A 26,634-nucleotide genomic window follows, 5' to 3' on the forward strand; every position below is an offset into this window, starting at 1 on the left:
TTTTTTAAATGGTGAGAGATTGGGAAATGTTGGTATTCAGAGGGGCCTGGGTGTCCTTGTACACAAATTCCTGAAAGTTAACATGCAAGTGCAGCAAGCAATTAGGAAAGCAAACAGTATGTTAATCTTTATTGAAAAAAGATTAGAGTACAAGAGTAAAGAAGTATTATTGCAATTATATAGGGCCTTGGTGAGACCACACCTGGAATACGGTGTACAGTGTTGGTCTCCATACCCAAGGAAGGATACACTTGCCATAGAGGGAGTGCAACGAAGGTTTTCCAGACTGATTTCTGGAATGAACGGATTGTCCGACGAGGAGAAATTGAGGAGACTAGGCCTATATTCTCTAGAGTTTAGAAGAATGAGAGGTAATCTCATTGAAACATATAAAATTCTTACAGGGCTTGATGGAGTAGATGCTGGGAGAATGTTTCCCCTGGCTGGGGAGTCCAGATCCAGGGGTCACAGTCTCAGAATAAGGGGTTGGCCATTTAGGACTGAGATGAGGTGAAAATTCTTTACTCAAAGGGTTGTGAATCTTTGGACTTCTCTACCCCAGAGGGCTGTGGATGCTCAGTCATTGAGTATATTCATGACTGAGATCGATAGATTTTTGGATACTAAGAGAATCAAGGGATATGGGGTTAGTGCGCGAAGGTGGAGTTGAAGTAGATCAGCCATGATCTTATTGAATGACGGAGCAGGTTCGAAGGGCTGAATGGCCTACTCCTGCTCCTATTTCTTATATTATGTTCTTACGGAAACTTGCCAAGCTATTCAAACAAAAAAACTGGGAGAAAGTTTAAACTGTAACACAGAACAAGCTGAATGTTTAAACTCCAACAGCTGTTTTGCTTTCATCCACAAACTATAGAAAAACCTGATCAAACATTCCCTAAGCAATCACAAGCCAATGAATAAAACAGTCACTGCAGTCAAAGACATGAGAACAGAACCGATGGGAATAATTTTAACATAGGCAGGACAGGCAACCAATCTGCTCCCAGGTGGGTTGGCCATTTAAATATTATAATGAGGCTGCGCCCTCCAGGTTTAATCCAGCAGCTAAAGGGATGCGAGGACTGCTTGCTGGAAAATGCAAGTGCCTTTACAGCATGGCTTGTGGGCCAGGAGGAGCAAGAGTGCTTCCTCCCAGCCCACCAAGTTTACTTTCTTCCCTGCCGCCACCCCCCCCACCCCCGACCAACCCCACCCCGCTCGCGGAACCCGCCCCAGTCAATATCAGGGGCAATTCGTTTTTTGGTTATCTGAGGGAAGGGTTCAAAGTTGAAATTATGTCTCACGATTTTAATCTAATCTTTCTTCCTACATTGTGGCATATTCTATGATAAAAATAATTACAATGTTATATTTATATATAAGCATGGCATAAACAGAAAACATGCTGGCAATTCATGAACAATGATGCTATTCACTGGATCCTATTGCAGTCATGAAGTTGGAAGGATGTTTCCATATCGGGTTTGCCCATTAACTAAGTGCAATCTCCAATTGGTCCCTGATGTGTGTCTTTTATTTAGACTGTTTGGAACATTTAATCTCTTCCAAACGAACTTCCAGCATCCATAGTATTTTGCTATTGTATTAGTTGAGGCAGACTTCAATTAGCACATTCATGTTGGAAAAACATACAACCTCCCAATGATCTTACCTTAAATCTGCCGTTTCTACCACGCTAAAACTAGTAGGGCAAAAATTGGGCTTTTATATTAAAAAATGCATATATGCAACAACATCCACAATTTTTTCATGAATTTTAATATGAAGAGAAAGGTGATCAGAGTTAAAACTGCTAATTGGAAGGATGGGAGGCAGACATACTGACAGCAGCAAATTACCTCCAATTTAAGAAACTACCCCAGAGTATAAATAGAGCAGTTCAACAAACAGTAAATGGTTCCTCCGAATATTGAAATCCAGCGTCTGCCTCAATTTAGAACATAAATGGGTATTCATCCTACAGTTTCTATTTTTCAAAAGTGGCAATGTTTTCCAATGGAATAAAGGCCCAAATGGTTGCAATACAGAAAACTGAGTTGTCTTTGTTCTGAACACTGTAGTTAATATAACCATTATGAAAAACATGGCCATTACAGAGTCATAAACATTACAGAAGAGTGGACAGTCCATCTCCTTGTGGTTTAAAAATAAACACTGCAAAACTACATTCTGAATTTCTCCAAGACAAAGCAAGAGATACTGAGATGAAGACAGGAGATTTAGTCAGTGAGTACCTTACACAAATTTACCATTAAAAACAAAAATGTAATTTGCCGTTAAGATTATTTTACAGTTAGCCGTACATTGAACACAATTTAAGAAATCACAATATTACCATTACTAAAAAGTAACAATTTTTATGATTCATTAGTCAAAGCTTTTTGGGTGATTCTGCAAGTAGGATTCATCTACTCAGAAGTCATGATTATCTGATCCTCTCATAGTTTTGCATGATCTTTGAGGATTAGTTCAAGTTTCTGGCTGAGCATGATGTTCCCCATAACTTTCAGCTTGCCTGCAAAGAAAGCCTGTAAAAATAAAAACATGACAATTCAAGGAGGTATCACACAAAATAATAGGAAATTAACATTTTAGTTCCGATTTTCCTCTGTTTTGCACGCAAATTTTTCCTATTTCCGTATGAGGTATAAATAATTGGAAACAATACTAAATTTATTCCACATAAGAAGTGACCTGAATATACAGAATTTGCCCATCAGATGAATAAATTTAGTAGTCCAGTGCTCCACAGTGTCTTCTGCCTATACAAAGTATAAACACTGAATCATGCATTTGAAATGTACTCTATATTCTTTCTTTTGAAAAGTTTGTCCATCAGGACTAAGCAATGCAGTGAGTGCTTTAATAGCTTCACTGACATTATGTGAAACAACTCTCCCCCCCCAGTGTTACCAAATAAAGCTCCACGTGTCTGACTAATACCTTGGAACAACTTACAAAAGCTAAAAAATTGCAACATCCAATCAAAAAATAGAATTTAATTGACTGGATGGCTCTAAGAAATTTTAGACATTTTTTCCTTACTTCCACTATTGCAATATACTGTATTGTAAATATTTTAGCAATAACATTAATCACAGATGAAATGGAATAGTTATCCGCAGTTTTTTTTGACGAATTAAAAAAAAAATCATCTTAATGAGAGTCGGACAACTTGCAGCTCTCTGCTTCCATTTAAAAATGTAGAAGCAGGTTTCTCTTTTTAAGTAAGTTAATCTTGGATGTTTAAATGCAGACTGGAAAATGGCAAAAAACAAAACTAACATCTTCTCAGATTCAGAAATATTTTGCCACCCTTCAAAAATATCTTGGCCGGGATTTTACGGTGGGTAATGATGGTGAACTGTCAGCGTTCGCCACCACTACCCCTCAGTAACTGACTGTAACTTCAGGATTTAGCGCACGCGCAGCTAAATACGGAAATCTTGAAGTTGCGGTCAGTCATTCACTGCTCCTACACTGCGCTGTGGATCTCCCCCCACCACCCAGCCCCCGCCACCACATCCGGCAATCAGTGAAGTTAGTGGAACTGAGAAAAACTTGAGCTTTACCACTGTAAACACCTCATTAAATGTTAAGCCTTGTTGGAATAGGTGTAACTTGGGTTTTAACAGCATACACAACTGGTACACAAATGTTCTGGCCCTGAAAAACGAATCCTTTATTTGTGGAATGTCAAATTTCTCAATTATGATTAAAAAAATTACTAGATTTTTAAAAAAAAATATATTTTTAAAGAGTTTGTTCATGGTATTTCAGCTTCTACCTTAACACCATGTGTATGTCCCAATCTTTATTTTGCTGTCTGTAACATTTTTTTTAAAGTGCAGAAAATCAATGCTTTTCATTTCTTTGTTTGCTGTCTGTGTGAATTCTTCAATGTGATTGGCTGCTTAGACAGCTTGATGGCATCACTGCTGCTCGACGTTAGGAATCCCCTTTTGACAGCGCTACAATCAATTACACATTGAGAAAGCTAAAGTTCTCGCCACAGAGATCACGAGATCTATGGGGGCAGCTTTCTTCGAAGTTAGCGGCGATCGCCGTCACATTGCCACTGACCACAAATTACAGGCCAATATTACAATGACTGTACATAAACTTACAAAGGAGTTTTTAAAGGAAATTCAAAATTGTCGCTGTAGGGTGAAAATTCTAGCTTTCTTTAATATGTTTTGTTTTTAAAATATATTGCAATACTTTAGATTTTCTTGTGCTATAAAGGCTGTATGATCAGCACGGACCTTGTCAGGATCGCAACAGACAGGAGCATTCAAATTGTATGTACCTGATACAGGAGTGATATCGTAAAGCCTCCTGTATCAATCCAAGGTTTCTTCAAAGCCTCTCAAAGGCCATCAAAGCAGACTGGAGGTTAATTGTTGCAGGGGCTATCCCTTCAGATCTGAGATCTGTAAAGGGTTAACCAGCAACATCCATTTAGCTCAGGCAAGAAAAGTTTTTCTTTGTGCTGTAGCCGATCTGGTTGTTGTTTCTGACAGCAACCAGCAGGCCCCAAAAATGCTGGGAATTTACACTGCAACAGGCCATTAAAACTTGTGCCAGCACAACTTCCCTCCTCCAATTTGGAGCGAGCACTAAAATATGGCCAAGTTGGGCACTTATAAAATTGCATTGTCCGACATACTGGGGCAAGGAGAGGGAGAAAAATTAGGGCCATTTTGTGCTGATATAGGTTCAAAACATCTTGCACTTCAAAAAGTTTCCTACTTTTTATTACAATTTATATTTACAAAATGTATTTACCTTTTGAGGATTAAGCTTTCCTGATACCACTTGTATGAAATCTTCATCAGACAGTGTAAAGGTAGTATCAGCCTGACATCGTGCTGCTCCCTTGTACAGCTCTCCAGAACCATTCTTCAAGTCAATAGCTAAAGGACACCCAAAAATTATTAGAATAAACTCTGAAACACTACTTGTTTAACACTGACAACTCTGCAATCATGTTTTAGTATTGATTTTATAAGGGAATAGCATGTAGAAATTAAAACTACATAATTACAAAGAGGCAAATTGTTACAAATGGTACTCAGATATGTCACAGCAAGAGCGATAATAAAAGTAGGTGTATAAATCATATTGTCCCCTATATTTAAGACATAAAAACAATATACTTCAGTTCATTTTATAAAATATTCAATTGTCTATTGCAGATATGATCTCAATTCCTTGAGGGGAAGAAAGTTTCAAACTCCATACCATTAGGATACAGACATCACCTCATGGAAGGCTTTACTTGGTCAATGTGAAAATAAGCAACTCTGCACATATCTAAGGAAGGTATTTTATAATCTGAATTAGAAATGCGGGTAAAGATTTTGTAGGATTATGAACTTTTAAAAAAAATTAGAAACGACTAAATAGGAACATAATACTTTAAGAAATTTGTGCCATGTGTGCTCACTTGATATATAAAGACAGATTTTCCTGTTCCTGGGCCTGGGCGGAATGCATAGAGGAAAATCAGCCAGAATGACTGTACGCCTGCAATGGAACTCGTCCAATTTTCTGTCCATCAAATTAATCAATCAGAGAAATCAGGCAGGCGCCTTTATCAGCATGTGATCCTCTCTGCCAGTTTTCTTCTGTGTGTTGCACCCAAGCAATCCAATACACCCAAGCACAGGAACAGGAAAATCTGCCCCATATGGAATGGGAATGAGGGAAGAGAAATAAGGTACAAAATATACGCTTTGACCAAAAGAGACAACACATAGAATCTAAGTAATAGACTGAATCCTTCAACACATGCAGGATCTCACTGACCTTCTATGAAACTGAAAACAGTAGAGAGAGAACACTGAAAACAAACAGCCCTGCACATGTTGAAGGAAGGCATCTTATACACTATTAGGGTAAAGATTTTGGTTTATTAAGGTTGGAGAGCTTTATTCTCCTGTAAAGGGGGGAAAAAAAGCTGCAAACGCTTTAAAAAGGGGGTGATTTTGCCAATGGGGGCGCGTTGGAGGCGGGACTGCTGCTTGTCGGGTTTTAGTCCCGCCTCCATCGACTTGTGGCCAACCCACGCTATTTTCCCTTGATTGACCTTGTTAAGCTCGCCCAGCGGGCTTAGCAGGCCAATTAAGGGGAAGCCGGTTGCAAAGAAAAATTTGTGACAGATGAATTATCATCGTTTGACAGCTTTGAGAAGCTGTCAAAACACTGACATTCTCTGTTGTTTGGTGAGTTCTTGTTTTGTGAGCAGAAAGCAGATGGCTGTTGCATCGGAGAATCTGGGGGCGGGTACCCATCCCGCCCCCAGGTTCTGCCATTTTTCCGGCAGTCCCGCCTCCAAACCCGCCTCCCCTGGGCTGGCAAAATCGCCCCCATAAACATAAAATGTTGGAAATGCACAGCAAATATTAACATATCTTTTCTTTCCAATTCTAACAGATCTGCTATGTATTTCTAGCATTTTCTATTTTTTATTCTTTACAATTGAATAAATTCAGGTCATGGATTTTGCAAATGTGTCCCATGGAATGGATGCAAGTACTGGTGTTTTCCATGCCAAAACCTGGTCGTATCATTGCTGCTTTAAGTGGACATGATAAATTTTGATTATTGTAAATTGAGGCTCCAGGCAGGAAATTGGTTTTAATTAGAAGTCTCAAAAGAATTATGCCTTTCATCAAATGATCAGTGGATAAAGTCAAAACTATGGACATAAACACCAATAGAGCCAGTCTTACACCACAAAAAGGCTTTCCAGATGCAAGAGAATGATCAGAGGGAGGCCATAAAATTGGATCAATTTAGCATTTGGAGCATTAGAAGCTGAATTGTTTTTATTTTTCATTACACAGGGATTTTTTTTTGTCAACCTCAAGAAGACACCTTTCAAAATTCGTAACCAATTCAGCCTTACAGGAACAAATGGCTTGGACCTAGGTGTAAGATTTGTTTACAGGTTTGAAAGGATAGTAAATTTGCTCCCACTTCCTGTAAATTGTTATTAATCAGAGACTTTCCTTCATTTGTCCTTTCTCAGAACTTTGTAAGTTAGCAGGCAGTCACATAACAGAATGCAGTATAATGGAGTGAAACTGCATTGATGTAATGAGTCCTCACAGTGGCCTACTAATACACATATGCTGGAAGATTAGAGTTCTCTGATATTGAAAAAGTAGCACCAAAGATGTGTATGAGGGGACAGGGAGGAGAGAAAAAGGGCCAAGTCATCTGTTGGACAAAAAGAGCCAAGGCTGCTGTTGATGTAGAGGTAAAAAACTAATTCCGATCATCTGAAGTAATAGGTTGGAAATGCACAGCATTACAAAAGGCAACGACAGGTAGATACCCAGAGGTAGATTGTCCCTCCCTACAGTTTACGGGTGACCAACCGGCCACCCAATGGTGCCCATGGGAGACCCAGTCAATTTCTTAATTTCAGCATATCTTTCTATTACCATTTCTCTCATGCACGCGACAGGTTTTCTTTTGAAAGCATCTAAGCTATTTGTCTCAACCACTTCCTGTGATAGTGAGTTCCACATTGTAACCACTCTCTCAGTAAAGAAATTTCTCCTTATTTCCCTTTTGGATTTATTAGTAACTATCTTGTAATTATGGCCCCTAATTTTGGATTCTCCCACAAGTGAAAACATTCGCTCCACATCTACCCTGTCCAACCCATTCATAATTTTAAAGACCTCTATCAAGTCACTTCTAAGCCTTCTCTTTTCTAAAAAAAAAAGCCCCAACCTGTTCAATCTTTCCCGATAGCCGTTTTCTCTCAGCTTTTGTACCATCCTTGTAAAATTTTTTGCACTTTCTCCAGTGCTATGTCCTTTTTTTAGTATGGAGACCAGAACTGTGCACAGTACTCTAAGTGCAGCAAGACCAGGGTCCTATGCGAGTTTAACATAACTTCACTACTTTTGAATTCTATACCCCTAAAAAATAAATCCCTGTGCTTTGTTAGCATTTTTAATTGCTTTGCTGACCTGTGCTCTGCTTTTAATGATTTGTTCACCTGTATCCCTAGATTCCTTTGCTCTTCCACCCCATTCAGTTTCTTATTTTCTAATGGTGTAGGTGATGTTTCTATTTTTCCTACCAAATTGCATCATCTCACATTTATCTATGTTAAAATTCATTTGCCACTTAACTGCCCAGTCTGCACGTTTTCTAATATCTTCTTGTATTATGTTGCATTCTTCCTCACTGCTAGCCTCCCAGTTTGGCATCATCTGCAAATTTTGATATTGAGTTACTTGTTCCCAAGTCCAAATCATTAATGTAAATTATGAATAACAGTGCTCTCAGCATGGATCCTTGTGCAACACTGCTTTCTATCTTCCTCCAATCTGAAAAACGAGGGGTAAAAATTGGGTAGCGCCCCAGCGCTAATTTTAGCGCCCCGAAAAAGTTGGGGCCCCCCGGTCGATTTTCCAGGTAGCGCCCTGAGAGGGAGGAGGGGCGCTATTGGAAGCGCCCCACATCCCTCTTGGGGTGCTGCGAGTGAATATCGTGCGCTATGTGCCGCAGTACTGCAGGCCTTCCTCCCCTTCTTAAAGGGGAGGGGCCTGGCGCAGTGCGTCCCGGCGCCCAGCTGGGCCACCAGGGATCGGGAGTGCCGGCAAATGAGCCCAGCACTCAAGGAGTGCGGCCACATGGAGAGCAGCCGGCACCCTGCCGGGGGGGGGGGGGGTTTCACAGGGGCTGGGGACAGCAATGGGCGCAGGTGCTGGCAGGCAGCCAGCAACAAAAATGGCCGCCCGCCACCTCCCCATTAACTAGCGCCGCCCTGGCCGCAGATAAGCCCCCTTGACCCCGTCGGACATAGCATCCAGTGGTAAGTTGGGGGGCGCCACCCAATATTACAGCCGGGCGCAAGTGGGGTACTGCGCACGGCGATGATGTCATCGCCGGCGGCGGTGTGTGGCACTAACAGTTAGCGCCGCCGCTAACCTCCCGCTGGATTTCGCAGGGGATGTTAGCAGCACCGCGCCCAGTCGCTAGTTGATTTGAACCCCGTTAGCGAGGGTGCTAATGGGAGGGGCAAATCAACCGAATTTAGCCCCCCTAACCTTTACCCCATCTCTCTGGTTTCTATTTTTTAACCAATTTGCTATTTATTCAGCTATTTGTCCCGACTCCTAATGCCCTAACCTTTGGTCATGAGCTTATCGTGTGGTACCTTATCAAAGGCCTTTTGAAAATCCAAGTATTAGACATCTACTACATTACCCCTTGTCTACACTTTCCATTACCTCTTCAAAGAATTCTATCAGGTTAGTTAAGCATGACTTAGTTTTTCAAAATCCATGTTGGCTATTTTTTATTATATTTTCTGCCCCATGATGCTCTTCTATCACTTCTTTTGGTGTAGAAAAGAATAGATAAATTGAAGTCGTTAGATGGGTCCACTCTAGCCTTAAACCACATTGATGACCATTGTAAAGAGGCTGCTACCATTCTGCTCCATTAAGATACCCAAGGTACCTGTCAGCATTGTGTGTTTTTTAAGAATCATATACCTAATGCGATCAGCTACGTGATAAGATTAAAACCTGTGTGTCTGCTGGGTGGGGCAGAGGGGGAGAAGATGCAGGGCAGAAGAAAGAGAACCCGACCAGAATTTTTTTTTTTTCGACAATTTTAAATTTAGAAAGGTTCTACAATTCTACGAAGTTCTACAATAGTCAAAGCTTTTAAATTTGAAGGAAATATTTTTTCTATTGAATGAAAATGCACAAATTTTAAACCTAACAGGATATTTCAGTGTTTCCAAACTCTCTAATCCATGGCTAGGTGTACCAAGGCGGCTTATGTAAGGTTGAACTTGTGACGTTTTCTTTCTGCTCTATCTAAATAAAAATTTAATTCATCCTGAACCTGCCATTTTCACTTTCCCCAGGCTCAAGGACATTAACTGAAGATTCTTGGGCTGCACTTGTCATATAGTACAGTAACAATGAGCTAAAAGGGCTCAAATTATCTCTGTAGCTGTCAATTTCTACAGCTCGCTGGTGCCACAGTGCAGGAAAGGGGCAACAAATTTCACATTACAAGTATGACAGTGTAGCTGAACAGCATTTAGTTTCAGATGGTGCAGTGTCAGGAAATAATGATGAGAATAACCAGCACTTTGGCAACCGAGTGTTAATAAAATTGTGGCATATGCTGCAGAGCCTTAAGGAAAACTTACCAAAACAGTTAGAGGAATAATTGCTTTACTGTTAACTAAAACATTTTTGTTAGATCCGTGTGTTAATGGAGACACGGAATGCAGGAGTTGATTTAACAAGTGTTCACTGAACAAAGTCTGGAGGTGAACTAACACCACCAGACTCTACACAGGCTTATATACCCGAGTGGTCACTACTGGTACTACAGTATACCTGGGCTTCAAAAACATAGTTCCTCTTAAAGGTACATACACTACAATTCCTCCCCTTTGAGATAAATAGTACATAACATTTAAAGTAATCATTAAATAACATTTTTACAAGAACAATAATATACACATTTGCTGAAGTTAATCAATTACAAATTCAGTCTCTCTGGAGGCTTCCTGACTCGGTCCGGATAACGCCTCGGTGGTGTAGTAGGTTCTTTTGGCAAGGTCGATTCAGCTTCAATGCTACTATCGGGTCCATCTGGTTCCAGTATCACCGGATCGGAGGTAGATACTATGGGTATCTCTGCTTCATCACTAGGCGTATAGAGTTGTGGTGTAGGCTGTCCTTTTTCGGATGACTCTATGATCTGGTCAGCATGGCGTCTTATTATGCTTTCTCCAATGTCCACGGTATACATCAGCGGTCCTAGTCATGTGCAAATAGTTCCAGGCTGTCATTTCTCGGTACGGTAGTCCCGGGCCAAAACTGGTTGACCTATCTGGAAGGTTCTAGTTGGCCTTTCATTCATGCTTTGAAATTGCCGGTTCTCTACGTCCCTTCTGACGTTTGGCTTGACCAAATCCAGCCGGCATCTTAGTCTTCTATTGAAAAACATCATGGCGGGGGTTTGGTTTGTAACCACGTGTTGCATTCCTGTACGCAAACAAGAAGTTATCTACCTTATGTTGTAGATTTATGTCTTCATTACCCATGGCCTTCTTGAAGGTCTGGACAAACCTTTCAGCCAATCCATTGGTGGCGGGATGGTATGGGGCGGACGTGTAGTGCTTAACCCCATTGTTTTTTTAAGAACTTCCTGAATTCTTCGGATACAAATTGCGGTCCATTATCAGAACAAATCTGTTCAGGCAGCCCATTCCTGGCGAATATGGTCCTTAATACTGTGATGGTTTTTTCCGTGGTGGTGGAGGACATCTTTATTACCTTCGGCCACTTGGAGTGTGCATCTACCGCGATTAAGAACATTGAGTCCATAAATGGACCAGCAAAGTCGATATGTACCCTTTGCCATGGAGATGAGGGCCACTCCCATGGATGTAGAGGGGCTTGTGGTGGGGCGTTTTGGACCTTCTGGCATCCTAGACAGCTCTTGGTCATTTCTTCGATGTCTCCATCGATACCTGGCCACCACACAAACGCTCTGGCTAAGTTCTTCATTTTCACTCCACCCAGATGCCCCTCGTGAAGCTCCTTTAGCACTCTATCCTTGAGTTTGGGTGGAATCACCACTCTGGATCCACACATCAAGGTTCCTCGGCACACTGACAGCTGTTCTCCTCTTTGCAAGAATGCTGGCAACAGTGGTTCGCCATGTGCTGGCCATCCCTTCACCATTAAATCGTAGACTCGTGAGAGAGTCAGGTCATTTCGCGTTTCCTTTTCAATGGTAGAATTTGTCACCGGTAGACATTCCACTATGGTCGAGTGGAATATCTCCACTGGGTCCACTGTAGGCACCTCTTCCACCGTTGGCAACGGTAGGCACGATAACCAGTCAGCATTCCCATGCTGTTTTGATCCTTTGTATTCTATGTCATATTGGTGTGCCCCTAGGAAAAGGGACCACCTCTGTAGCCTTTGCGCTGTCATAATGGGAAAGCCCTTTTTAGGGTTGAATATGGAGACGAGGGGTTGATGGTCAGTCAACAAGGTAAACTTTTGTCCGTGTAGGTAATGGTTGAATTTCTTCACCCCCCACACCAGGCTGAGTGCCTCCCTGTCGATCTGGGCACAGTTACGCTCAGCTGAGTTCAATGAGCGTGACGCAAAAGCTATTGGTCGCTCCGAGCCATCAGGGAATCTATGCGATAATACTGCTCCCACGCCGTAAGGGGATGCATCGCACGCCAGTCTGATTGGCAGTGATGGGTTGTAATGAGCCAACACTTCCCTGGACGTGATCAAGCCTTTGCATTTATGGAAGGCACGTTTACAGTCTTCGCTCCATTTCCAAACTACTCCCGTTTGTAGCAGTGCGTTAAGCGGGTGCAGAACCGTCGACAAGTTTGGTAAAAATTTATGATAGTAATTTACTAATCCCAGGAACGACCTTAATTGTGAAACATTTTCAGGCGCTGGGGCCTTTACGACCGCTTCAATTTTTTCAGGTGACTTATGCAACCCTTCTTTGTTAATGACATGGCCACAATATGATATTTGTTTCTGGAAAAATTCGCATTTGGGGCGATTTGCTCGTAGGCCCCGTTCTCTCAGCCTCGTGAGCACCTGCTCCAAGTTGGCAAGGTGCTCGTTGTCGTTTTCTCCTGTTACAAGGATGTCGTCTAGGTAGCATTGAGTCCCCGGAATCCCTTGCAGGACTTGCTCCATAGCTCTTTGCCAGATAGCCGGCGCTGATGCCACTCCGAAAACCAGTCGATTGTACTGGTACAGGCCTTTGTGTGTGTTTATCGTGAGATACTTTTTAGAGGCCTCCTCAACCTCCATCTGTAGATATGCCTGTGCCAAGTCAATTTTGGTGAAACGTTTCCCTCCGGATCGTGAGGCGAAAATATCTTCTATCCTCGGAAGAGGACACTGTACCGTGTGAAGAACCGGGTTTACAGTCACCTTGAAGTCCCCACAGATGCGAACTTTTCTCTGTTCTTCAGATTTATCATTATTCAATGTTTTCTTCATGACCGGGACGATGGGTGTTGCCCACTTGCTCCAATCTACCTTGGATAACACGCCTGCTTTTTCCAAATTCTCCAGCTCTGCCTCGATGGATGGACGAATTGCGTATGGCACCGGCCTTGCCTTAAAAAACTTGGGAATTGCCGCATCTTCCACTTTTATTGAGGCGGTGGTGCCTTTCAGGGTTCCTAGTTCCTGTTGAAACACTTCTTTGGCGTTAGCCAAGATTTCTTTTAATCGTCCAGGTATGATGTCATCATCGTTTTTTTTCTTACTGGTCATCGTCAGTGCCTGAATGGAGTGCCAGTCTAAACGTATCTTTCTGATCCATTCACGTCCCAACAACGGCGGACCACCATCTTGCAGAACGTATAAATACAACTTCTGTATTTCCTTGCCGTTGTATACAACAGGCACCCTTATTTTCCCTCTGGGGTATACTTTCTGTCCCGAATATGTCTTCAAGACAATGGATGTGTCTTTCAAAGGTATATGCGGAAATAGCCGCTCGTAATCCCGTCGACTCATGATGGTCAGAGCTGATCCTGTATCTAGCTCCATTTTGACTGGGGACCCCACTATCATGAGGGTAACCCAAATGGTCTGGAAATCTTCTTTGGCAATTACATTATGTAATTTGAGACAGCTTAGTCTCTTGTTTCCGGAGTCGCTATCGCTTTTCTGGTCTTCGGAGCTACTGTCCGTCATCATTTGTACCTTTCTGTACTTTTCCTTATTGACCTTTTTACTGTCAGCGGATTTCTTTCCAGATCTGCATACATGTGCAATGTGTCCCATCTTTCCGCATTGCCTGCATGCTTTGTCCTTAAACCAGCAGTCCTTCTGGTCATGGGTGGATCTGCCGCAGCGATAACATCTCTCGAAACCCCGTGTCATTTCATGGGTGTCGAAGTCCTGTGGCTTTTGCTGTATCTCTGCAGCTCCTCTTGCTGCTGCTTCGTATGATACAGCCACACTGAAAGCCTTGTCCAGCGTCAAATCTTTCTCAGAAAGTAGTCTTTTCTGTGTTCCTTCACTTCGGAGACCGCAGACGAATTTGTCTCGTAGAGAATCTGCCAGTCCTGCCCCGAATTGGCAGTGCTTTGACAGCTTTCGTAATTCGGTGAGGTAATCAGCATTACTTTCATTCTTGTGCTGATTCCTCCTGAAGAATTTGAATCGTTCTGCTATCAGCAGCGGTGTTGGGTTTAAGTGCTCCTGTAAGGTATCAACAATCTCCTTAAAATTCTTGTCCATCGGTTTGGCTGGAGTGATCAAGTTTCGTAACAGCCCGTATGTCCTTGCGCCCATCAGATTTAGAAGTACCAATGCCTTTTTATCATCCGCTACTTCATTCGCCTTGCAATATACCTCCACTCTTTCCACATATGTGGTCCAATCTTCTATATCACTATCAAAAGCAGTAATATTGCCAGTCTTCGGCATCTTGAAAATCTAAAATGGCACTTCCCGCGCTTTTCTTTCTTCCCCGCCGAGTTAAGATGGCGCCTCCCGCGCTTTCCCGCCGCTGCTGCCAACGCTGTTCTCCGCGGTTCCCGTTGTGACCTGCAGCTTTTCGCGGTATTTCTATTTTTTTTTATATATCACTTCAATAGTTTCTCCGTTACTTGGAGAACCGTTCCCGTCGTGGAGCGGACCCTCTGGGACTTTCCCCTCCCTCTGCTCGGTCCGAACGCCGACCTGATTCGCAGCACTGGCCACGCCCTGAGTGCTCCACCCTCTCTCTCTCTTTGCTTCTGCTTCCCGACTCGCTGCCCGGCCCCGTTGCAGAGCCACCCAATCGAGCTCTAGCCCGCCGCAGCCCAGGAAGGATCAGTGCACTACCTGCCACCAGCCCGTTTAGCTGGGGAAACCACAGACTGGAGACCAAGCCTGGCCCTCGTTTTCGAGTTTCTTCGAGTTATTTTTTATTTATTTTTTGCTTCTGGCTTCGACCTTCGTCTGAGGAATCGATCCCCTTGAGGTGCTGCCGAATTGCAGGCAAGTTCGTTTCTAACTCGTCGCCACTGTTAGATCCGTGTGTTAATGGAGACACGGAATGCAGGAGTTGATTTAACAAGTGTTTACTGAACAAAGTCTGGAGGTGAACTAACAACACCAGACGCTACACAGGCTTATATACCCGAGTGGTCACAACTGGTACTACAGTATACAGGGGCTTCAAAAACATAGTTCCTCTTAAAGGTACATACACTACAATTTTTAAATGCCAAAAGGTATTTTGAATCTGAAGTAGACAGTTTTATTTTTGCCTCTAGTGCACAGTAGTAAAAACAAAAAAAATTGGATTATTAAGTCAGAGGATAAGGCTAAATTTGGCTCCATTTCAAATTTTACAAAGATGGCTATTTCCACCGGTTATTTTTCTTTAACATGCATATTTTCAGAGAGTTTAACGCTGCCATTCTTTGTTTTAGTTACTTAAAGCAATGTCAGCATCTACATTTTAAAGTAAAACACAAAGCCCACTTTTGTACTTTTTAAATCCTACTTAGTCTGTCACAGACCAATTTTTCTGTGATCAGCTATTTAAAAAAGATGCAACTTGGAGGTCTCAACTAGCCCGAACTGTTTCACAAATCTTTGGTTAGGAAATCAAGGCCTAAAAATTTGGTTGTTTTACGCCTTCCATTAGCGCCCTAAGAGGGTGCCAACGGGGCACAAAGCAACTAGCGCCTGGGCGCTGCGCCGCCAACGCCTCCCGCAAAATTCAGCAGGAGGTTAGCGGCAGCAGAAACCGTTAGCGCCACGTGGTTATGTGCCGCCGGCGATGACGTCATCGCCGTGCGCTGCGCCCCGGCCGCAATCTTCGGTAGCGCCCCCTTACTTACCGCCAGATGCTATGTCTGACAGGGTCAGGGGGGCCTACCTGCGGCCGGGGCAGCGCAAATTATAAGGAAGGTGCCGGGCGGCCATTTTTGTTGCTGGCCGCCTGCCAGCACCTGCTCCCGTTGCCGTCTCCGGCCACCTGAGCAGTCCCTCTGCGGAGTGCTGGCTGCGCTCCGTGAGCCCGGCACTTCTCTTGAGTGCCGGGCTCTTTTGCCGGCACTCCGATCACTGCGCAAGGCCCCTCCCCTTTGAGAAGGGGAGGAAGGCCTGCAGTACCGCGGCACAACGTGCCGCAGTGTGTGGCGCTGTGGCACATAGCGCCGTGATATTCACTCACAGCGCCCCAAGAGGGAGGCGGGGCGCTTCCAGTAGCAGCCCGCTTCCCTCTTGGGGCGCGACCGGTGAATTTCAGTTGCGGGGGCACTAATTTTATCGAGGCGCTAACCTGGTGAAGTTAGCGCTCCAAAGGGGGTGCGACTCAATTTCCCCCCCCCGCCAAACTGTAGCAACAAGCTATTCTCGTACTATTTTTACGTTAAATTTTAGGTTGGATTATATCAGTATAGGTCAGGCTTCTTACATAGATGTGGAAAACAGAAGAAACCATCATAAAATAAAAGGGACCAATTCCCAGTCACTACTTTTAATCAAAGCAAAAACTCTATTTATTTCATTCAGTAAAAAGACATTTTACACCACCAAAAGACTATCCGCATACCTCCTGATTTATAGTAGGTAAAATTCAGCTTTGGCGGGGTGCAAAATGGCAGCAGTAGATTGGAAACTCGCTCACTGAACACAATGGAAAGAAAAATCGTGCGGGTGTATAACGGGCAGCCAATCCACTACTGCTTGTTTTGCGGCCTCACCGAAGTAGAATTACACCCCCAACGTGATGTCTTGGTATTCCTTAGGCATTGAGCTTTTATTATCTTAGCATGCTTTAATGTTACCTACTTTGGATGCCTAAATTAGAAAAAGTACTCTAGACATCATCTAGTTTGGGATTATACAGACTGAATCTAAAAGTAGATTTAAAGCACTACTGCTATATCCTTACGCTAAGGCATACCACTAAAATAATGAGGCTTCTGCAAAATAAGAACTTAAAATCCATCTAATTTTAAAGTTACTGTATTAAAAAAAACAAAGTTAATTTAAAGCGATTACTTTTTCTTTGTTGCTCACACTCCAGTTTCTCAGTCATAATGTGACTGCATTGTAGAGCAAAGAACTAGATAGAATTACAAAGAACCAGTCCGTGGTGGCATTAATGCTCCACTCAGGCCTCCTCCCATCCTTCCTCATCTAACTCTATCAGCATAACCCTCTATTTGCTTCTCCCACATATGCTTATCTAGATTCCCCTTAAATGCATCTATATTATTTGCCTCAACTACTCCCTGTGGTAGCGAATTCCACATTCTCAGGGTAAAGACATTTCTTCTGAATTCCCTATGTGATTTCTTGGTTACTATCTTATATTGGTGGTCAAGTTTTTCTCCTCCCCACAAGTGGAAACACTCTCTCTGCTTCTACTCTATCAAAACCTTTCATAATTTTAAAGACCTCTATTAGGTCACCCCTCAACCATCACTTTTCAAGCCTGTTAATCCTTTCCTGATGGGTACAACCTCGCAGTTCTAGTATCATCCTTGTAAATCTTTTTTGTACCCTCTCCAGTGTCTCTATATCCTTTTTATAGTATGATGACCAGAACTGTACACAGTACTCCAAGTGTGGTCGAACCAAGGTTCGATACAAGTTTAGCATAACTTCTCTACTTTTCAGTTCTATCCCTCTAGAAATAAATCCTAGTGCTTAGTTTTTTTTTTATGGCCTTATGAACCTGCATCGCTACTTTTAGTGATTTGTATATTTGTACTCCCAGATCCCTTTGCTCCTCTACTCCATTTAGATTCTTATTTTCCAACTAACACATGACCTTCTTATTTTTCTTACCAAAATGTAATACCTCACACTTAACTGTGTTGTAAATCATTTGCCAATTATATGCCCATTCTGCAAGTTTATTAATGTTGCCTTGTAATTTGTTACAGACCTCCTCAGTATTGACTATCCCCCTCCCCCACCCTCAATTTGGTGTTGTCTGCAAATTTAGAAATGGGGTTTTGATTCCAAAGTCTAAATCATTAATATAAATTGTGAACACTGATCTTTGTGGGACCCCACTTCCCACCATCTGCCACTCTGCAGCCAGCTAGCTATCCATTCTGCTACTTGTCCCTGACTCCGCATGCATTATTCATTAGTCTATTGTGTGGTAAATTATAGAAGGCCTTTTGGAAATCTAGATATATAACATCTACTGCATTACCCTTATCTCTTCTCTGTTACCTCCTTGGTCATCCATATAGTCAGTATTCATTTTTCCTAAACTCCATAAATGTAACAAACTCTGCAATCCTCATGGTCAGAAATGTCTGATTTGGAGACTTTTGTCAGAATGAAAATACAAATAATTTTACCAAACTACATAACTTACTCCACTGCGCTGCAGTCTTCCCATCTTTAGTGATATCCCACTGGAAGATTGCATTCACCTTTTTCACCATCTCCTTGCCAACATCTTTAATGCGGCGACTGATTTCTGCAAACACAAGGTCACTTTGGAGCTCTACTCTCTGTTAGAAGAAAATGACACTAATTATAGTAATTCTGTATTCAAGGTTTGTGAATTCACAAAGAGAATAACTATTTCCTATAAGTACTACTCCACTGTATTGACCAAGACAAGACAGGACACCTGTAAAGGAACATTTCATGCAATGCGCAATGCTATTTTTTACACTTCACAATACGATTGGCAAAAAAAATATTTTACCTAATGCTAAATATTATAAATTTAGGGAATGGGGAAACACTGATAGCCCAGATAGGTTAAGGCTGTTCAATCTTGGACTAATATATGGTACACTACTAGTAATTTTGAACTAGAAAAGAACAGAACAAAATAGTTTCAAATTTATTGAGAAAGGAAATTTAGACATACCAAAAAATTACTTTAACCTTTTATTCTAGGTTAATTCAGCATTAAAATTGATCAGGGTTCCCTTCTAATAAGGTTGTCAGAACTACCAGTCTCAGGCTTGGCAGCCAAATTTTCAAGATTAATCAACTGAAATTCTAGCGTTTGGAGAATTCATGTTATGTGGTACATCTTTTCACAAAGCATGAGTAATAGCTGGAACAAGAAGTAAAACCAGTCTCATCATTTTACAGTATCAGATCAGTTCCTCAACAGGGGGAGTGGGAGTAGCTGAAGTGCTCTTGCAGAGAGCCGGCAAGGGCTAGATGGGCCTAATGGCCTCCTTCTGTGCTGTAACCATTCTATGATTTTCTATGTGCATTTCAAGCACTTTTTATGCAGAAATGCAAAATATATTTGGTGGTTGAATGGTCTCACACTTTTCTCTATGTTCTGTGCTCATTTACACAAAATGTACTAATTTATGTTTTTAGCACAAAAGTTTCTCAAAAAATGCAATAATCTGTACTTCATAAAACAATGGCCTAGAATTTGCTGGAAAAATTAATGTGAACAGTGCATGCTGTTATTAATATGCAAATCGGCCAGTAACTTGTGGCGAGGAAGAGATAGCCCATGAATTGTGAATCACCATAAGTTGCGGCCTGATTTGCGCCGCTCCACCGTGAGCTTCACGAAAACGGCATCTCGCCCCTAACAGCCCTGTGATTTTCATGAAGTTGCTGCAAATGCACATTAATTGCCTATTAAACTCTCCACAGAAAGTTAAGCATAGTAATTAACAGTGCACGTTAACATGATAATTATTAATACAAAAGCAAAATACTGCAGATGCTGGAAATCTGAAATAAAAACAGAAAATGCTGGAAATACTCAGGTCAGGCAGCATCTGTGGAGAGAGAAACAGAGTTAACGTTTCAGGTCGATGACCCTTCGTCAGAACTGGAAAAAGTTGGAGATGTAACAGGTTTTTAAGCAAGTGTAGGGGCAGGGAAAGGCGGGAGGGGAGGAAAGAACAAAAGGGAAGGTCTGTGATAGGATGGAAGGCAGGAGAGATTAAAAGACAAAAGGGATGATGGTGCAAGGCAAGAGGAGATGGTATTGGGACATGTTAAGAAACAAAAGATGGCTCCAGATGAAGTGTAAATGGCAATGGCAGAATGATTGACAGCTGCCATGTGAGAGAGAAAAAAAAATTATTAATGACTGCCAATCAACCTCTCTTGCCCATAAAGTGAACAATTAAGTTTGGAGTCTTGTTCCTTCAGGTTGTTGGAGATTTTAAAAACATCAAATGTTTAAAAAAGTTTTTTTCTTACTTTTCTTTTCCATCTCTTTATCCATTCTTTCTTTCCCTCTCTTTACTTCTCTGTCAGTCCCTGATTTGACATTGAATTCACCCAACTCTAATTCATCTATCTTCTCAGTCCTTCCTGTGTGTTTCTCAATCCTTTAATCTCATTGGTTAAGGAGGTAGTGTTTATCCCATTGTTCACCAAGGTCCCAGATGCCCTGACGCTCTCACTTCACCATTACCAGCTCGCACTTCCAGAAAATTTGTGGGCAAAATTTTTAAAAACCAAATGTGCACAAACAAGTCTAACCAACAAGGCATGTAGTGAGATGCCTCGCTCCAGCAAAATCTAATGAGTCCCAGTGTTAACATACCAAATTTAAAAAATACACAAATTTAAGAACACAAGAACATAATGAAATTGAGGGATGAGAAAAATCTATTAAAGCTCATTTGTCTCATCTATGAAGAAATAAGTACAATACCAAAAGCCCCATAATAGTTCAGAATGTTTTACATAAACTACAATTACTTTGAAATCATTTAAGTAACCAAAAAACCCCACAATTTGATACAAGCAAAATGTCTCCCAAAAGGTCTGCCATTTTATCCAAGAGCAGTGAAGATCCATTTAAATATCATTGGAAATGGCCATATCCTGACTTGTACCACCCATGGTTTGTGGGCAGGAGCAAGAACTAGCGTTAGCAACCTGGGCAGACATGGAAATGGTGTTGTGCGATGTAACAGTGCCAGTATAAATCTGCAATCAAGTTGTCTCAACCAAGCAAAGAATTATAGGTGGACAACTAAAGGCACAGTAATTTGTTTTCTTATTATATAGAGTACTTTTCCCTTTTTTATTTGTTGTAACCTTAAATAGAGAATATGAAATTTAATTTCCTAAAATATTGCTGTTTTATGATTAGTAGTTTTCACTACTGCTTGCTGAGTCACTTGAATTTGCCTTTAGATAATAAATTGAAGGAAGAATAAAGTCAATAATCAATTATTTAATTTTTGCTTCTACTGACCTCTGAAGTAACTCACTCACTATACTAATAATTGACTCTAACCAAGGTAAAGCAATTTTACACATGTGATTTTTCAAGTTATATAACTAATCTGCCGTATATGTCCCTTTATTTTGGGCATTCACAAGTCTCTTGTAACACTATGCAACATATTTGTGTCTATAACTCTCAAAAGTCAACACTATTCTCAAAATATAATTTTCAAATGGATAAGAAAATAACATTTAGAAAGTAGAGTGCCTTTATTTTTTTGCCAAGTAGTCCAGCTTACCATGCCAGTGCCATTAGTTTTGGGTTTATACACAGTGTCCTCCAGAACCACATACGCCCCTGCAAGTACAACCTCATTGCTTTCTTTTACCTAAGGGAGGCGGAGGAAAAAGACAATATTAAAGACTTAAAAAACTCAAAAGGGCACTGCTTATTTTAAAAACAAAATTCACAAAATTGAAATGTTAAATAGTACATCTGGAGCACATAAACATTATATAGTTGCAGGCTCGAAGGGCCGAATGACCTACTCCTGCTCCTATTTTTCTATGTTTCTAGAACTACAGGTCTAAGAAAACAACTTGCAATACCATACAACCTAAAGAAGACAGTTTAACAACACAATATTTTGATCATAGAGTTTGAAATAATTAAACTATATTATCAATTAATCTGATTATTAAACATAATAAAACACTGGGGGCGAATTTCCACAGGGGTTCTTCCGATTCAACGCAAGAGCTGTGGAAATCCCCCAAAAAAGGATGAGCGGGAGAACTCTTGGTGAAATTCACCTCTCTGTCTCCACATAGATCATATATGTGCCCATTTATATCTTATATATATATATATATATATATATATAAACGGATGCTTCCTTCTGTCTGTCTGTCCTTCTGTCTGTCCTCACGTGTGCGTCTGTATGGTATGCGCTCGAAAGTTATAGAGCGTACCTACGCGTGCGTTACGTCGAAAGAAAGCTTACCTTTCCAAAACGGTCTTCAGCGTATTTACGTTTCGGCCGGACAAAAATCGCGCCCGCGGTATCCGAAAAACCTTCAACATTCCGCTCATTAGCATCTCATTATCCGCTCATTAGCGACAGAGTGACCTCGAGGTCGACCAGTCGTACGCCGGGTTGCTGGCGTGTGCGGCCAGGCCCTCCTACGGTCGAGTGACGGGACGCTTGACCAATCCTACGCTGTGTGTGGGGGCGGGCCTTATCGTTCTGAACCGAGGTGAGTAGCCGCCATCTTGCTTCCATTCTTTTTCCTGCTTTCTGCGTCTTTCTTTTCAAATATACATTTCCAGCAAAATAAAATTGTTTTTATTAAATTGTTTAAAAAAAAACTAGATTCATTTGTAAATATTTTCTCTAACCTGAAGATTCTTTTTCCTACCTTTCCCCGTTTTTGTTAGGCCTGAAAGCCTGGGCCTTTCTTGCCCAGGCAGGCCCGAGCTAGGTAATTGTCCCACGGCTTCTGCCAAGCTCCTCACCCCCCCCCCCCAGTCACGTTACCCGGGGCAACGGCGTCAGCCACGAGGGTCAGGGTGCGCGCGCAGCAGGAGCAGCTGAGACGCGGCGTCTCTCTGTTCCCCGCTCGGCAGGGGCGGCGGGGCTCTCGGGAGTGCGGATCTCGGCCGGGGCTTGGTGAGCGGGAAGGGTTACCCCGGCAACCGGGCCCGCCGGCCAGGGCAACGGAGTCAGCCACGAGGGTCAGGGTGCGCGCGCAGCAGGAGCAGCTGAGACGCGGCGTCTCTCTGTTCCCCGCTCGGCTCGGGCGGGGCGCTCGGGAGTGCGGATCTCAGCCGGGGCTTGGTGAGCGGGAAGGATTACCCCGGCAACTGGGCCCGCCGGCCGTCTCTCACAGCCGCAATCGGCGGTCTTGAAGCCAGCTCGGGAGGGCGGGGCTCTGGAGGGTGGGGGGCCGGTGCTCGGAAGATCGGGCCTCCGGAGTTCGGTGGTGGGGTGGGGGGGGGGGTTGTTGGGGGGGGGGCCCACCTCGGGAGTTCGGGGGGGCAGGGATCAGGGGGCTCGGGAGTTCGGGGGGGGGGGGTGGGGGGGCGAGCCTCGGGGATCAGGGGGCTCAGGGACTCTTCCCCCCCCCTCTCCCCCCTCCCCAGTCGCGCTCTCTCTTCCCCCCAGTCGCTCTCTCTCTTCCCCCCAGTCGCTCTCTCTCTTCCCCCCAGTCGCTCTCTCTCTTCCCCCCAGTCGCTCTCTCTCTTCCCCCCAGTCGCTCTCTCTCTTCCCCCCAGTCGCTCTCTCTCTTCCCCCCAGTCGCTCTCTCTCTTCCCCCCAGTCGCTCTCTCTCTTCCCCCCAGTCGCTCTCTCTCTTCCCCCCAGTCGCTCTCTCTCTTCCCCCCAGTCGCTCTCTCTCTTCCCCCCAGTCGCTCTCTCTCTTCCCCCCAGTCGCTCTCTCTCTTCCCCCCAGTCGCTCTCTCTCTTCCCCCCAGTCGCTCTCTCTCTTCCCCCCAGTCGCTCTCTCTTCCCCCCAGTCGCTCTCTCTCTTCCCCCCAGTCGCTCTCTCTCTTCCCCCCAGTCGCTCTCTCTCTTCCCCCCAGTCGCTCTCTCTCTTCCCCCCCAGTCGCTCTCTCTCTTCCCCCCCAGTCGCTCTCTCTCTTCCCCCCAGTCGCTCTCTCTCTTCCCCCCCAGTCGCTCTCTCTCTTCCCCCCGTCGCTCTCTCTCTTCCCCCCAGTCGCTCTCTCTCTTCCCCCCAGTCGCTCTCTCTCTTCCCCCCAGTCGCTCTCTCTTCCCCCCAGTCGCTCTCTCTTCCCCCCAGTCGCTCTCTCTTCCCCCCAGTCGCTCTCTCTCTTCCCCCCAGTCGCTCTCTCTCTTCCCCCCAGTCGCTCTCTCTCTTCCCCCCCCAGTCGCTCTCTCTCTTCCCCCCCAGTCGCTCTCTCTCTTCCCCCCCAGTCGCTCTCTCTTCCCCCCAGTCGCTCTCTCTTCCCCCCAGTCGCTCTCTCTTCCCCCCAGTCGCTCTCTCTTCCCCCCAGTCGCTCTCTCTCTTCCCCCCCAGTCGCTCTCTCTTCCCCCCAGTCGCTCTCTCTCTTCCCCCCAGTCGCTCTCTCTCTTCCCCCCAGTCGCTCTCTCTCTTCCCCCCCAGTCGCTCTCTCTCTTCCCCCAGTCGCTCTCTCTCTTCACCCAGTCGCTCTCTCTCTTCCCCCCCAGTCGCTCTCTCTCTTCCCCCCCCGTCGCTCTCTCTCTTCCCCCCCAGTCGCTCTCTCTCTTCCCCCCCAGTCGCTCTCTCTCTTCCCCCCCAGTCGCTCTCTCTCTTCCCCCCCAGTCGCTCTCTCTCTTCCCCCCCAGTCGCTCTCTCTCTTCCCCCCCCGTCGCTCTCTCTCTTCCCCCCCCGTCGCTCTCTCTCTTCCCCCCCCCCGTCGCTCTCTCTCTTCCCCCCCCCCAGTCGCTCTCTCTCTTCCCCCCCCCAGTCGCTCTCTCTCTTCCCCCCCAGTCGCTCTCTCTCTTCCCCCCCAGTCGCTCTCTCTCTTCCCCCCCAGTCGCTCTCTCTCTTCCCCCCCAGTCGCTCTCTCTCTTCCCCCCCCGTCGCTCTCTCTCTTCCCCCCCCCGTCGCGCTCTCTCTTCCCCCCCCAGTCGCTCTCTCTCTTCCCCCCCCAGTCGCTCTCTCTCTTCCCCCCCCAGTCGCTCTCTCTCTTCCCCCCCAGTCGCTCTCTCTCTTCCCCCCCAGTCGCTCTCTCTCTTCCCCCCCGTCGCTCTCTCTCTTCCCCCCCCCGTCGCTCTCTCTCTTCCCCCCCCCCAGTCGCTCTCTCTCTTCCCCCCCCAGTCGCTCTCTCTCTTCCCCCCCAGTCGCTCTCTCTCTTCCCCCCCCAGTCGCTCTCTCTCTTCCCCCCCCAGTCGCTCTCTCTCTCTCTCTCTCTTCCAACAACAACATGCCCTCAAAAGACCCTCGGCACCGCCGGGCACTTCAGCTAGTATATTATAATATATATAGTTAAATTAATTCTAAGATTTCAAAATTCCTTCATGTATTTCCAGCAAGAAATTCATAAAAGATAGGTTATGGCCCAACAGCTAAATTCCAGAAGTAAATCTGAACAGATAATGTAAACTATAACATTATAAATTATGGCTAGTTTCATTAGTACAATAGTGTACTGGTTATCTATTGGATTCAGAGCCCAGAAGTCAAATTCAAATTCCACCATAGTAAGTTGTGAAACTGAATTCAATAAATATGATAAATTTGGGCTCGCAGCAGGGGGAAAAAAAACCCCATAAAAACTACTGAACTTTAATTATAAAACCACTGGCCCACTAATGTGCTTCAGAGCAGGGGAGCTGCCATGCCTACCCTGGTCTGGCCTACATGCGACTCTAGTCTACACTACTTCATTGACTCTTAAATGTCTATGAAAGGAGATGACAGAAAGAGAAATATTCAAGATGCTAAAAGGCACAATTAACATTTAAGGTTAATCCAAAATGCTACTTCAAAGTATCTGAGGATAATAGAACAATGCGTATATGCTAAAAATGGTGAAAGGAAAATTTAGGACAGATGTCACAAGAATTTTCTTTATGCAAAGAGTGATCGATACCTGGGGTAGTTTTCTGGCCAAGGTAGTGATTGGTTAATTTAACGTCAATTGTAGGCAAACTCTTAGAATTCTTACTTTGAGATAAAATTGAGCATTTAGAAATACATGAGTTAATCAAGGACAGACAGCATGGATTTGTTGCGTTTCTAAAAGCATAGTGTATTCAGACAGACTTAATAGTTCATTAAAGAAGTGACTGATTGAAATAGGTAAAGGTAATGCAGTAGGTATAGTCTTTATAGATTTTAAGGTTGCAATCAATAAAGTCTCACAAGCGGCATGTTAGAAACATTCAGGCATATGGTATAAGGAAATATAACAGCATGGATAGAAAGTTGGTTGAAGAACAAAAGTTTCATAAATGGGTGTTGCTTGGACTGAAGAAGCGTTGGAAGTGTTGTACTTCAGGGGCTCAAAATATACTGATGACGATACAAAAGTAGGGAATTTGGCAAACAGTAAAGAGGACTGTAAAAGAATGCAGGAAGACACAGGTTAGTGGAGTAGGCAGAAAAGCGGCAGGTGTAATTTAATGTGGATAAATAGGAGTGTAACTTTTGACTTTTTTTTTATAAACAGAAGGAATTTGGAAAAGGGGTTACTTTTAATTTTTCTTTCTAAAAGCATAGTGTATTCAGGCAACTTAAAAATAGGCTCCGAGACAAAAGGCAGTTAAGATGCTAACTGTACTAGCTTTGATGTTGTTTCGTCATGGATTGTAGATAATAAGCAATTTGTTAGCTTGGCTCCACCATCAACCAACACCTCACATCTGGGAGCATACTGGTTCTGGGCATTCAACAGGGTGTATGATGGGCCTTCCTTTTC

General features: G+C 43.7%; 1 protein-coding gene across 2 annotated transcripts in view; it reads right to left on the reverse strand.

The window, feature by feature from the left end:
* Positions 1-1,761: 1,761 nt before the first annotated feature.
* The window catches only part of hsd17b4 (hydroxysteroid (17-beta) dehydrogenase 4), a 235,015-nt gene continuing 210,142 nt past the window's right edge, over positions 1,762-26,634 (reverse strand). For both annotated transcript variants that reach the window (XM_085986923.1, XM_085986934.1), the window contains exons 21-24: positions 21,530-21,619; positions 18,427-18,565; positions 4,813-4,940; positions 1,762-2,552 (exon numbers count right to left, since the gene is read on the reverse strand). In XM_085986923.1, the coding sequence (XP_085843049.1) occupies positions 2,463-2,552; positions 4,813-4,940; positions 18,427-18,565; positions 21,530-21,619 (447 nt within the window). In that variant the 3' untranslated portion in view covers positions 1,762-2,462. The remainder of the gene's footprint in view (positions 2,553-4,812; positions 4,941-18,426; positions 18,566-21,529; positions 21,620-26,634) is intronic.

This window comes from Somniosus microcephalus, chromosome 1 (genome assembly GCF_052327205.1).
Source record: "Somniosus microcephalus isolate GS21.2 chromosome 1, FLI_Smic_1.0, whole genome shotgun sequence".
Taxonomy (NCBI): domain Eukaryota; kingdom Metazoa; phylum Chordata; class Chondrichthyes; order Squaliformes; family Somniosidae; genus Somniosus; species Somniosus microcephalus.